A 14719-nucleotide genomic window follows, 5' to 3' on the forward strand; every position below is an offset into this window, starting at 1 on the left:
GAAAGTGGGGTTGTTGGGATTAGCCTGATCATGTGGTTCAGAAGTCTTTAGAGCTGGTTGGCAGGAAGAATTTTGAGAAAATATTTAGAATATTGTAAGTAGAGCTAAGTGGGTGGTTCTGGTGGGAGCTCAGAGGATCAGAATGCCAGTATCAATGCAGACTGGGCTCATGAGGGTCCAGAGGGGATTGGAGACTATTAGCAACAGATCTAGAGGCTGCTCATGTTATATTATGGCAAAGAAAATTTGTCTACATTGTGTCCATGTCCTGAGACATGTTGATGGACTCTTTAATCTGGTGGAGGAGATTTCATGGCAGCACAGCACTCAGGAGGTGGTATAGATATTGCTAGCAGGTTTTAGCCAAGTTTACTGTGATAATCAGGAGCAGAAAGATTTTTAAAAACTTGCAATTTGGCTAGAAAAGTGAAGGTAAAACTGGTGTGTGAGGAAGGGGTTGTTGTTGAAGAGATTATAGTCACTAAAGAGATGCTAAGTACTTTACAGAAAGACACTAGTAAAGTTGGCTTGAGGGCATCTCAAGGCTTGGCAAGATCACACTCATCATAAGCTCAAGTGTGTAAAAGTAAAAATTCCTTTGAGTCATGATGGGTATCCTGCTTGAATAGGGGGGGCTAGGGAAGTTATTTCACTATGTGGAGATACACAGGTGCACTGAGAGGCCCCTGCCGCCATGATCTCTAGGAGCTTATCTATGGTGTGAGCTGGAAGCAGATGTAGGTGTCATTCATGTGGTGCTGGTTCTGCAGAAATGCAGGATACTAAAGTTAAGGGGTCATGGAGGTGTCCACCAAGATTTCAAAGGAAATCACTGTGGGTTGCTTTTCAGAAGGCACCACATGAACCTGTAAAGGTGAAGTCAAAACTGGAAGGGGGACTCCAGAAACTAAGAGATGCCAGTACTGTGGACTGCCTGCCAAGAAAAGCTACTGGGTGTGGAGAGAGCAATGCTACAAGAGAGGCCATATGGGCTGCCCAAGTCCTTTGGAAATATTTCTCCGCCATGTGTCCCAGATGCTGTATTTGGAGTTACCAGACTATTTGCCCACCTGGGTTTCCATTTTGCTTTGGCCTCATTTTGTCTTTCATGCCACTTTTCCTTCTTTTGGAATGGGCATGTTCACTCTATGCCATTGTATGTTGGATATATGTGCCTACATATGTGCCTTGCTTTTGATTTTTCCATGGGCTCACAGTTGGGTGTTTGCCTTGAGTCTCAGAGGAGACTTTTGACTTGGGTTGGACTTTTGGACAATGCTAAAGCTCATAAGACTATCGGGTCTTGGAGAGGAACTAAATGAGTTTTGTATTGTGAGATGGACATGAACTTTTGGGAGCCAGGAGCCGAATGTTGTGATTTGGATATGAGACGTACTGTTAATGAAAAGTTCCTGTTCATGAAAGAATATTCAGAGGTAAAATGAGTAGGTTATGAGAGCCATAACCTAATTGGCCCATCCTCATTTGAATGACTGGGTGGTGACAATAGGTAGATGCATGGAGGATGTGTGTCACTGGGAGTGTGCTCTGGAAGGGTTGTTTTTCCTGCAGTCGTCCCCTCCACTTTGCTGCCAAAAGGGGAGTAGCTTTCCTCTGCTAGATCCTGTCCCCCTGATGTGCTGTCTCACTTTGGGCCCAGAGCAATGAAGTCATCTGCCTATGGACTGAGACCTCTGAAACCCTGAGCCCCCAAATAAACTTTTCCTCCTTTAAGTTGTTCTTGTCAGGTGTTTTGGTCACAACAGTGAAAAATCTAGCTAAAATAGGAATGGCTGCATGGGGCTATAAGAAAATCAGAGTTATGAGGATGCAGAGGAACAGACAGAAGGTTGAAAGCATGAGAAGGGACAGAGGCACACAGGAGAGCTGACACTAGAGAGTGGCCATGTCAAGGTGAAGTTGTTGTGCTGGAGAAAAGCCCCGGAGCACCTGCTGCTGGAGCCCTGGTGCCATCTTGAATTCTTACAACCCTCATTTCCAAGCTCCATGGTCACAGGGCATGGTGTGTTCCTGGATCTCAGGGAGATTCTGGCTCCCTTTTTGTGTCATATAATTCCTTTATTGCCTGAGGTACCCTAAGTGGATTGCCATTCTTTAGGGGCTCGCTGCCAACATGACAAAGGTATCCACTGGGGCTCTTACCAGCAAGGGCTGCCCTCGTGGGCCCTGTGTGTGTGCAGGGGAGCCTGGGTCAGTGTCTGAGAAGTTAATTCCTCTGCTCACAGGCTCTGTGTTCACAGTAGGACGTTAATTCCTCAAGGATATTGGCCCTCTTGCCTTTTTTAAAAAAAGCATTCTTAGTTATTTTATATATATATATATATATATATATATATATATATATATATAATATATATATATTTTATTTATAAATTTTATTTATGAATATTTTATTTATAAATATATATGATTTATATATTATATATTTTACTTGTAAATTTTATTTATGAATATTTTATTTATAAATATATATGATTTATATATAATATATTTTACATACATAAATATATATGATAAATATATATGTAACTACATTTTATACATAGATTGAATATCCCTTATCTGAAATGCTTGGGACCAGAAGTGTTTGGAATTTCGGATTGTTCTGAATTTTCAAATATTTTGAAATGAGATATCTTGGGGATGGTTTTAGCCAGCTTTGTATCATTGTGACCATATAACTGACCATGAATAATATAGAGGAGGCAGTTTATTTTGACTCATGGTTTTGGAGATTCAGTCCATACTCGGCTGGCTCCATTGCTCTGGGCCTGAGTGAGGCAGCACATCATGGAGGAAGGACGTGGTGGAGGAAAGGAGCTCAGGGCATGACGACCAGGAAACAGAGATCCACTCACCAGACGAAGTCTAAACCCAGGGGCACACTCCAGGGGCCTACCTCTTCTAGCCACACCCTACCTGCCCACAGTTAATCCATATCAGTGGATTAACCCACTGATGAGGTTACTGGTCCCATAACCTAATCATTTGTCTCACGTGTGAGAGTGAATGCCGTAGCCGGAAGGTAATTCATACAATGTGTTCTGCCTGCCGTGCCCATGAGGTTAGGTGTGGAATTCTCCACATGAGGCATCATGTCAGTGCTCAAATTTTTCAGATCTTGGAACATTTGGGGGTTTTGGATTTTGGAATTAGGGACGCTCAACCTGTATAATATAAAAATATAGAAATACACATAATACAATATGTAAGCATGACAAAAGCATATGTATTGCAGATACAGTAAAAATTAGATTGAGATGGGGACTAGCGTTTAAAGTGTATGTTAGGGTAAAATTGTGAGCAGTCACCTGGAGTGAAGGTGCCTGCCTATAGTCCTGGTGACTGAGAAGGCTGAGGCAGGAGGATTGCAATTTGAGGCCAGCCTCAGCAACTTAGTGACATCCTGAGCAACTTAGACCCTGTTTCAAAATTTTAAAAAAATAGGGCTGGAGATGTGGCTCATGGTTAGGCACCCCTGAATTCAATCAAAAATTATGCCTGAGAATCTTCCAACTACCTATGGAACCTATATCTATGGTTTGGATAACAGTATAACCACCATAACCCTGTGTGATAGAATGTGATTATAAATGCAAGCAGATACCAATTCCTTCCCACAGAACTCTTCCTAAAGAGGTGCAAATGAGAAAACACAGATTCCGGTTCCCATCCTTGCCAAATATTCAAAATGGAAAAATTGTGATCATGATTTGCATGACTTGTTCCCCCCCAAATGGCAATTGATTAATTCCTGTGGGCAAAGAAGTCTCTGTGCCATTCCCTGCAAGGCAGATAGCTTCTAAGATTAGTTTAATTGGAAGCCTCGTGGTTTCCCAAGAGTTCAGTAGATTTAATAATTGGCACATGCATAATAACTCCATTAAATCAGGAAACAAAAAAAAATCGTAGAAAGGGAACAGTAAACAACCCAAACAGTGAAGCTGGCATAACCCCCATAATGAAAACTAAGCTCTTACGTTTCCTGGAGGTGAAGGGAACAAAGGGAAATCCTGGACAGGAAAGGTGGCTGTTTATTCATGTACATTAACTGAAAGAGGGGGGTTTTCAATTTTTTCACTGGTACAATTTTTTCATGGCTATCCTGTTATTTTTGCCATTCACTCTATATTCTAATCCTCATTTGTAAGCAAAATACCCATTTTGTGTCCTTCTAGAATTTTTTTTTTGTGAATAGCCAAAGATGTCATGATTGTCCCCAACAGCTGTTCCCCTCACCACCTGCTTTTTTTTTTCTTTTAATATTTATTGTTTAGTTGTAGTTGGACACAATACCTTTGTTTTTATATGGTGCTGAGGATCGAACCCAGGGCCTCTTGCTGAGCCACAACGCCAGCCCACCACTTGCCTTTCTGCACCTTGTTTTATTTAAGAACAACGTGCAGGCTTTTTCATATCGGTGGACAGAGTCCTCTTTATTTGGGCTGCCATGATAGAGTACTGTGGTCTGGGTATTTCACAGACTGTAGAAGTGTATTACTGTTCAGTTTGGAAGGCCGGGAAGTCCAAGATCAAGGCACTGGCAGATTCAAGGTCTGGCGAGGACCTGGTCTTCACAGATGATGGTCTCCCTTGGGGTCCTCGCTTGACTGCAGGACCAGCCAGGCTCCCTGAGGCATGAGGGTGGCGTGCTCATGAAGGCCCCAGCTGAGTCGCAGCACATGGTAGTAGGTTCCAACAGGTAAGTTTTAGGGGAGCACCAGCATTCAGACGTGGCAGGAAGCTCCTTCTCTGGTTTAGTCTAATTGCTTTCACTAGCACCCTACTGAGGTCATTTGGGTTTCTTCCATTTTTTTTATGCTATTGTAAACCAAGCTTGGGTGAATAACCTAATACAGCCAGGTGCGGTGGTGCAGGAGGAGTGTGAGTTCAAATCCAGCCTCAGCAACTTAGTGAGGCCCTAAGAAACTCCGAGAGACCCTGCCTCTAAATAAAATATAGAAAAGGGCTGGGGATGTGGCTCAGTGGTTAAGCACCCTTGGGTTCAATCCCTGGTACCAAAACAAAGCAAATGGAGAGTTCACGCATGTGCAGCAGGGGTTGTGGCACTTTTCCTAGAGCAGATTGCTGGGCCAGCACTGAACGGTCACCTAACTGCCCTGCCCCGGGGTTCTGTACAGTCAGAGGATGGAGCACCATGGGACAACACATGCCCGGAGCAGAGCCCTCCTTCTGCATCCCAGGGGAAGGGGAAGGATGAGAGAATGGTTTATCGGTTCCAGGCACACCTTGGAGGGCCTCTGACACCCTGAAGGTCCTCTGCCACCCTGCCAGGCAAAATTTTGCAAATAATGAAACCGAGTCTCAGAGAGGTTAAGAAGTTCATGCATCATCTCAAGGAAGTGGTAGCGTCTTGGACCCAGGCCTGGCTCTGAAGCCCAAGTTGGTTCCCGTGGGCCACAGTCCTGGGGCCACGGAAGACCCCCAAGCAGGCCCTGGTGTCCTCCTAGGGCTGCTTCTGTCAGCGTTCGGGAGCATGGACAGCAGACCTGGCTTCCCAACCAGTTTATTCTCATGCTGCCTGGATCCTGCATCGGAGCCCAGCCTCCTCCCCCTCCTCTCCCACCGGGCCCAGGGCCCCAGGGCCCCAGCTCACAGGGGAGCCTTGTGGGTGGAGCAGGGCTCCTCCAGGTGTGGGTGCGGCTCTCCCAGGAGAGCGTCCAGCCAGGATTCCAGGTCCCGCACCAGCCGCTCCAGCTCCTTCACTTCTTCCTCCAATGTCTCCAAGAAACCATGCAAATTCTTCTTCACCCAGTTCCTGAGGACTTTGATGGGCTCTTCAGCAGGGTCGCTGGGGTGATAGTAAAAGCCCTGAAAGGCACCAGGGTTTGTACGGTGAGATCTCGCTGTGGGCTTCTGGTTTCCTGGGGTTCCCCAGGGCCCTGGCACATGCTGTGTTTTGTGCCTGGAGCACCCCTCCCGGCCTGCCCCACCTGGCCAGCTCCTGTTTACCCCCCTAGCCCAGCTTGCCAACCACACCCCTCCAGGAAGACCTCCCGGTCCTGCACTTCAGTAGTCCCTCTGAACATTCCTAAAGCTGTTACCTGGGGAGACACAGGATGCTGGGGGTGGCCACATTCCCTGATCCTTTCAGACATCTCCCAGCTTCTTCCTGTAACAGGCACAAAGGCCACCTCTTAATAGGAGCAAGTGAGGGGTGGTTGGAATAACAGATCAGTCTTCCCCGGGGAAAGGAAGGTAGGTAAAAAGCAGTTGAGGCTCCTCTGCAGACATTTATCCCGGGGAAACCCCACCCGCCCCTCTGTTCTCAGGTTCCAGAAAGGCTCACCTGATATTCCTGTGGTCAGGTACAGCACCAAGACCAGCAAGGCCAGCAGCGTCTGGGGGCAAGAGGAGAAGGGGAGGGGACAGGAAGGTGAGTCCTGCAGGCAGAGGGCCGGGCGTGGTGGGGGGGACCCTATGAGAGAGTGTCTAGAACTCAAGTTTATTTCTGGTTATCCAAGTCACCACGTTTTCTGCCAAACCCCCAAACGCTGCTGAAATTTGCCGAAAGGGAAGGCCCACCTCTGCGCTCTCTCCTTGAGTCCCTTTTGAATTTTTTATTTTAATTGATCTTTAAAAGAAATCAACTCCAGCCAGGCACCATGGTGCACGCCGGTAATCCCAGCCACTCGAGAGGCTGAGGCAGGAGGATCGCAAGTTTGTGGTCAACGTTGGTGATTTACTGAGACCCTGCCTCAAAACAAAAAGTTAAAAAGGCTGGGGATGTAGCTCAGTGGTAGAGCACCCCAGTTTCAGTCCCCCAGTACCACAAAGAAAAAAATAATTAACTTAATCGCAGTATAATTTGTAGACAATGAAATGTACACATGGGTTTCAACGTATAGGTAGATGAGTTCTGACAGATGTCTGTACCTGTGGACTATCTATCGCCCCAAAGATCTGAAACACATCCATCATCTTAGGAAGGTCCCTCTGCTCCTTCGCAGACAGCTCCCTCTGCTCCTTCGCAGACAGCTCCCTCCTTACCCTGACTCTGCTGGAGGGAGCCACTAATGTGCTCCCTGCCACCCGATGGTCATTTTTGCATGTTCTGAACTTCGTAGAAATGGAATTGCAAGGTATATGCCTTTGTGTTTAGTTTCTCTTGCTCAATATGCTTCTGAGAAGCTTCCATTGTTTCCGTGTGTTCTGTTTTATTGATGAATGTTTATGTGATATGAATATAGCACAAGGAATCTCTCCACCCGTGATGGGCTCTTGGTGGCTTCCGGTGTGGGGCTATCATGGATTGAAGTGCTGGGATCATACAGGCACACACCTTTGTGTGGACATGTTCTCATTTCTCTTGGGCTAATAGCCAGATATGGAAATAATGGGTATTGTGGTAAATTGATGCCTAGTTTTACAAGAATCCACTCAACTGTTTTGTGGGTATTTCTTCCATTTTTATATTCCTGCAAGCAATTCATTAGAGTTCTAGTTGCTCCGTATCCACGTCAACACTTGGTACTGTCAATCATAATTTTAGGCTTTCTATTGCTGTGTAGTGGTATCTTAATCTATTTTTATATTAATGATTCCTAATTTATATATCTTTTTGTGATGTGTCTATTAAAGTCTCCAGTCCATTTATTTTTTTATTGGACTATTTGTGTACCGGCAATAGTCCTTTATGTATTTTGGATATTAGTCATTTGATAGGTATTTGTCTTGTGAATATTTTTTCCAAGTCTGTGGTTTGTCTTTTTATTTTCTTACCAGTGTCTTTTTTAGATCAAAAGGTTTCAGTTTTGACGGAGTCCAATTCATCAAATGTTTTCCTTTTGTGGGGATGCTTTTAGTGTGAAGTCTAGAATACTTTGTCTGCTTCAAGGTCATGATTTCCTCCTGTTTTCTTCTAGACATTTTTTATTGTTTTAGCTTTTCATTTAGGCATCTGATTCATTTTAAATTAATTTTGGTATGTAATGTGAAATAGGGATTGAGATTTTTTTTTTTCATTAGATATCAAGTTGTTCTTGAATTGTTTCTTTAAAAAGACGATTTTTTCCTCTTGGCATTACATTGGCATCTTTGTCAAAAACCTGACACATATTATGTGCACCCATCCCTTTCTCAGTTCTATTCGGTTTCATTGATCAACATTTCTTGACATCAGAGCTATAGCAGTATGAGTCTGTACCTGCTAGTGCTTCCATACAGAATACCACAGATAGGTCGGCTTTGACAGTAGAAGTGTGTTTTATCCTGGTTCTGGAGGCTGTCAACCCAGGCCAAAGTGCTGGCAGGGTGGGGAGTCGTCTCTCCTTGGCTTTCTTGCTGTCACCTTCTCATTGTGTATCCACAGGATTTCTCCCTCTGGGTAATAAAGGCAAAAATGTCTTTTTATAATGACACCAGTTTTATGATATTAGGTTCCCTTGCTTAATTATTCTTTAAAAGTCTTTCTGCAAATATAATCACTTTGATGTTAAGGTCCTAACATATGAATTTTGGGGACACAATTCTCTCCATAATGACTATGTTGTCACTATTCTGTTCCATTGATTTATATCTCATACAATTCACACTATCTAGATAACTGTTGATTTATAGTAAGATTTGAAATCAGATACTGTGCTTTTTTGGACTTGGTTATTTTTTAAACAAATTTTGGCTATTCTACATTCTTTGCAATTTTGTGTACATTTTAGAGCCATTTTTTCCAATTTCTATTTTTAAAACTTTTGGGATTTTGATGGATACTGCATTGAATCTGTATATTTGGTAAGCATGCATGTCTTAAAATATTGTATCTCCCAATCCATGAACATGGTATATCTTGTCATTAGATTTTCTTTCTTCCTTTTCTTTTCTTTTCCTTTTTTTTTTTTTTTTAGGGTTTTGTTTTAACTTTAATTGACAGCCCAGAATAATGCACATTTTAATGGCTAAGTATTATATGGTTACAGACAAAATCCTTTGGTCAAGTAGTAACAATATCCTTCATCGGTTATTTCACATAAAGTACAGATTGTTGAAAAGAAAGAAAAATCAATGCTAGGCTAAGCAGAACACAGATAAACATTTTAATTTTCTAACAAAACTGAATCTAGCACCTTTAAAATAAGTGTTAGTAACCATTTCACAAGTACGGAACTATCATTTCCCTAAGGGTAAAAGTCCCTTTCATCAGTCGTGCAAACTAAAGATAGCATTTTTCAAAGTTGAGATTAAATTGTGCCAACACCCAGCAGCCCACACATAGAAGGGGTGCTTCTTGGTTGAGCTGGATGTAGACCCAGGGTAGACAAGAGGTTCCTGCTAGGTCTTGGGGTTCCTAGGCTGAAAGGATACCACGAGGTTTTGACCATGGTCTGAAAAGACTTAAATAGAGTTAAAAATGTGTTTGAGCAGGACAGAGTTCTTTTTCTGATGGGCTAACTCCTAACATTTCCAGTCCGACCCCAGAGGCTTCCACTCCATGGGTGCACATGGTAACCACCCTCCCTGATGCGACCCTGACTCCAGTGGGAGCATCTGAGTGCAGCGCTCCATACAGGTGACCAGCCACGGACCTGAATTCCCCAGTGGACACAGCTTGGCAACCAGGGCATTCTAGGTCAACTCAGGGTAACGAAAAATGTATGTGGTTTTTAGTCCTCTGTGACTTGGTGACCTGAATGCAGGGAATGTCCACGTGAAGCCTTCCCGTTATCACCATTTCAAGCACTATGACTCGTGCTTCCCAGGGTGGTCCTGGCACACACTCTCAGTCACCATGTTTTGTTTCTTGTGAGCACTCCACTCCGTCTTTACACTGAACCTTGGAGCTTCAGGCCTTTTAACAAGTAGAGCCAGACATCGCAGGAATCTCTGAGAAGCAGACTCAGCAGCCAGTTATTTGCATTATGATACTGGGGAGAAAAATCACTGCTAGTACATGTTTTCTCTGTGATCATTTAGCATTTACCAATGGCCCAGACCAAAGGTCATTTCCAAGTAGAAAAGTTCTGATTCCCACTTTTCCATTGGCCCATGTGTAACACACAACTTACTCTGTTCCAAAACACCTATGGCAGAACTTGCTTGCTTGGTTGTCACCAACAATGAAGGGACTTTGGACAAAGATGCCCTAAGAATGACGATCATCAGCAGAGTGTTGCAAGTGGTTCTCACCAGCTCTCCTCTGCTAGAATTCTCCTGGTTTTCCTTTAATTTTCTCCTAACAATGTTTTGTTGTCTTCGAGTGTAGAGGCCTCCCAAGTATTGCATGGTTTCTGATACTCCTATAAATGAAATCTTAAGAAGTTAACTTCCCAATTGTTGTTTGTCTACAGAAATTGAACTGAGTTTGTAGCTTGTGACTTACTTCAGATAGCTCTCTTCTTGGAGAGTTTTGGATTTCACAGATGGAAAATTGAGCTGTCTATGAAGAAAGTTTCCCTTCTAGCCTTTTAAAGGGTTGTTAACCTTTTCCCCCTTGACTAGAACCACCAATGAAATATAAAGTAGCAGTGGAGAAGCTGAACCTCTTCATCTTGTCCCCTCTGAAGGAACGAGGGGAAGGGGAGGAAAGTGGAAGCCTTCCATCAAGTGTGCTGTTGGTTCTTCATTGTGGGCTTGTATCAGGGAGGGGCTCCCTTCCATTCCCAGGCCTCCGAGAACTTTAACATGAACAAGCACTGAATTAGGAGTACTTTTTTTTTTAATCCACTCTAAAAGTATTCAACAATCCAAAGGATGTAGGACAGCCAAAACAAATTTGAGGGTCCCCTTACTTTGGTAAATTGCGTCACTTGACTTTTGAATATTGAACCAACCTTGACTTCCTTCAGTTGACTCCACTTTCTCATGATACATCAGCCCTTTTATGTACAGTGGAACCCTGGCCTCCATGGGCCATGGATTTTTAGGACCCCTGCTTCCTGTGGATGAAAGAAGCCAGGTGCAAAGAGACACATGTTCTAGATTCATCTAAATGAAAATGAAGACCACACACAACTTGTCTATGATGACAGAGGTTAGAATCCTAGTGTGGGGTGTGAGGGGGGCTGAGGTCCTTGTGGGTGCTGGGAATGTCCTGCAGCTTGATTTGGATGGTGGTGGCCAGATGTGTGCACCCAGCCCCAAAGTCGACCCACCAAAGATGGGGGTGATATATTTCCTCTCCTTGGACTCTGCGAGAAGACACTGAGAGCTGCCCCATCCTGTAGAGCACTGGCGTGGTTCAGTGGTCTGGGTGACTTCTCCCTGTCCCACCACTCCTCTGTCAAAGTGCTTTCCAGGTTGGTTTCTTTCCCAGCATGCTTTGCTTCTGCTAGGCTCTCTTTGGTGCTAGCAGGAGGGAAAAGCAGGAGCCCATTGGGACCAGAATTTATCTACAGTTGTTTCCTTGTGCTGTCCTGGGGCCTGAGCAGAAACATTTCTTCTCTTTAAGCTGGTTTCTTCATCTGCAAAACTTGAGTTTGAAATATAAATATGCTCGAGGTCTTTTTATTATTAAAGAGGGCCTCTGGGGGGGTGGCTTGGGAAGTGGCCTGGGAAACAGCAGTTAGTGGATTTCTTCCCTGTGGGACTTCTCAGGGTCTTCCTGATGGGAACAACCATGTCAATCCCCAGACACAGAACTGTCTGTGATTTTCCTAAAGGGTGCTTCCTGGGCGTGGCACTCGTGGGACCCTCTGCAGGAGCAGCTGCAGGGCTGGGAGCCAGCCCGCAGGCCCATCAGAGGCTGTGGGTCCAGCATAAGGAGGCATTTGGAACAGGGGCAGCGAGTGAATGAGGATCTTTGGAAAGCATGTAGGCCGGTCATCCTCTGCTCTGCTCAGACCCTTCAGTGGCCTCTTGTCCTCAGAGTGAGGCCCACTCCTCCATTGTGCCAGCACAGCCGACCTTCCCAGCCTCCTCTACACCTCTCCCGACCTCCACCTGGGAGGCCGTGCAGGGCAGGGCCCCCCCTTGCTCAGGGTTCTGGAATCCGATGGACCTGGTTTCAGTGCTGACACGTCCCAGCTGCATGGCCTTCGGGCCTTCTCGATCCTCAGTTTACCCCCCTGTGAATGAGGTGGGTGGCCTGTGCCTCTCAGGAGTACTGAGGTCAGGGGAGACCGAGGGGGAGGAGCGCCCAGGCTGTGCCCAGCAGGCGGTCTTCCATTCTGGCCCAACCCCCAGGAAGTTTGGATCCCAGCCCTGAGGAGTCTCCAGAGCTCTGTGTTTTTTAGGCGGATTATTCTAGGAACCGTGGGACCCTTCTTGGCCACGAGACAGAAGCCTGGCCCTCCTGGTACACCCAGTCTACTGCTGCTGCTGAGGGTTAGGAAGAGGGTGCTGACGAGGCTTGGGGAAGACGCACCTGGGCCCCTCAGGGGCTCCCCTGACTGGCGTGCAGGGTGAGGTGGGTGAGGACCGGTTCTTCTTGAGGCCATAAGGGTCTGGCAGAGGGAGCTCAGACAGGAGGAAGACAGCGTGCCCTGGCCACCTCACCTGCTTCTTGTCCTCACAGTGGCCGCCCCTTCTCGCCTCCAGCAGCTCGCCAGCCACCTGCCCCATGCTCTCCATCTGTTGGGTTGCCATGTCCTCAGCGAAGTCTGTCTGGATGGACCTGGGACAGGCAGGTGGACCCCTCCCCCACCTCTGGTCACCAGGCATCTCTCAAGCATGAGTTCTGATGTCACAGAAGGTAGGGGACAGGCAAGCCCCACCTTCTCACCACCCTGAGCCCCTTTCCTCACTTTTTTTTTTTTTTACCCATATAAATGCAGAAAACAGGGCTGGGGATGTGGCCCAAGCAGTAGCACACTCTCCTGGCATGCGTGCAGCCTGGGTTCCATCCTCAGCACCACATACAAACAAAGATGTTGTGTCCACTGAAAACTAAAAAATAAATATTTTTTTTAAATGCAGAAAACAAAAGGCTAGTAAGAAATGTGTTACATTTTAGTGTGATTTTTTTTCCCTGATCTCTTTTCTTCTATATTTGCAAGTTTTATTAAAATGCAACTTTTATTTATTTATTTTTTGAGGCAAGCACTCTATCAACTGAGCCATATCCCCAGTCCCAAATTGCAACTTTTAAAATGCAAAACCTAGTAAAAGCTAGTCTTAATTGAAAATTATATGGGGACCATTGTAGATTCACCTGAAGTTCTAAGAAACAACACAAATATCTGAGCACCTTGACCCAGTTTCCCTAGAGGGGCGTCTTGCACCACTTGAGGACAATATCACAACCAGGACGTTGATGTAATCCACCAGTTGTATTCAGCCCAGCCCAGCTTCACTTGTACTCGTGTGTGTGTGTGTGTGTGTGTGTGTGTGTTTAATTTTGAACAATTTTGTCATGTGTGCAGGTTCTTGTGCCCATTGCTACCATCAAGATACAGAAGAATTCCAAGGGCACAGGGAGCTCTGAGTTGCCCTTCAATGCCTTCTGCTCTCCCAACCCAATCCCAGTGTCCCTAACTCCTGCACATCACAAATCTGTTCTCTATCCTCTGTCATGTAAATGCAACTGAGCAGCAATGTAATCTCTGGGATTGTCCCCTCCTCTCACCACTGCCACATACCGTTGTTTCTCAGTATTCACAGCAGATCGGTCCAGTACCCCAGGAGATACCAAAACCCAGGACGCTGAAGCCTGATGAATAGAATGGCACAGTGCTGAGAACCTGCACACGCCCTCCAGACACTCTAAACAAGCCCCCCCCTCCTATGACTTGCCATTCCTAACACAATAGAGTCACTAAGTAAATAACAGTTACACTGTATTCTTTAGGGACTAATGACAAGGTAAAATCTGCACTGATCAGTACAAAGTTTTTTTCCAATTATCTTTGATTCATGGTTGGTTTTGATCCAGAGAACCTGTGTATATGCAGGGCAGAACCCACGAAATCCCCTGGAAATTCTTCCAAGTTGTTGCTTGTATAGTAGTTGATTACTTTTTGCTGTTAAATAGCATCTCATGATACGTGTGCATGACACTTTGTTTAAGCATTCACTTGCTGAAGGACATGTTTAACAAAACTTGTTGAAAACCTGGCTGTATCCCCTATGGATAAAGCTGATATGAACATTTTTCTTAGGTTTTTGAGTAAATGTAAGTTTTCTTTGGGGTAAACACCTCTAAGAGTACAATACTGGCTCACATAGTAATTGCATGATAGTTTTCTTAGAAAATGTTAGACTGTTTCTTCGAATGGCTGTGCACTGTACCTTGCCCTCAGCAACGTATGCAGGACTCAGTTTCTTCTCATCTTCATCAATATTTAGTGGTTGGACTATTTTATCTTAGCCATGTTGATAGGTGGATGGTGGTTGTGGTCTGAATGTGTATTTTCATGCTAACTAATGATTTATGCATATTTACCATCTCTGTGTATTCATGACTTTTGCCCATTTTCTAATTGGATTGGTTCCTCCACAGTTGAATGTTGAGAATTCCTTGTATATTAGGGCTACCAGGGCTTCCTTGGAAATATGGTATGAGTTTGCTAATATTTTCTCCTGGTCTGTAGTTTGTATTTTTATCTCTTTCATATAGACTTTCACAGAGAAAAAGTTTAAACTTTTGATGAGGTTCACTTTATCATTATTTCTTTTATGAGCTGAGCTTCCTTGTTAGGGTGCCTGTGTAGCCCCACCTCCCAAAGATTTTCTCCTATTAAAAAATGTTTCCTAGTTCTATGCCTTACCTTCTAGTCTATGATTCATTTGGAATTAACTTTGGTGT

General features: G+C 44.8%; 1 protein-coding gene across 1 annotated transcript; it reads right to left on the bottom strand.

The window, feature by feature from the left end:
• Positions 1–5634: 5634 nt before the first annotated feature.
• Positions 5635–12561, bottom strand: Smim23 (small integral membrane protein 23). Its single transcript, XM_076857600.1, has 4 exons — positions 12472–12561; positions 6332–6383; positions 6087–6154; positions 5635–5853 (listed from the first exon to the last, which is right to left on the bottom strand). Exons 1-4 carry the CDS (start codon positions 12559–12561, stop codon positions 5635–5637), a joined length of 429 nt encoding a protein of 142 aa, XP_076713715.1.
• Positions 12562–14719: the final 2158 nt, after the last annotated feature.

This window comes from Callospermophilus lateralis, chromosome 5 (genome assembly GCF_048772815.1).
Source record: "Callospermophilus lateralis isolate mCalLat2 chromosome 5, mCalLat2.hap1, whole genome shotgun sequence".
Taxonomy (NCBI): domain Eukaryota; kingdom Metazoa; phylum Chordata; class Mammalia; order Rodentia; family Sciuridae; genus Callospermophilus; species Callospermophilus lateralis.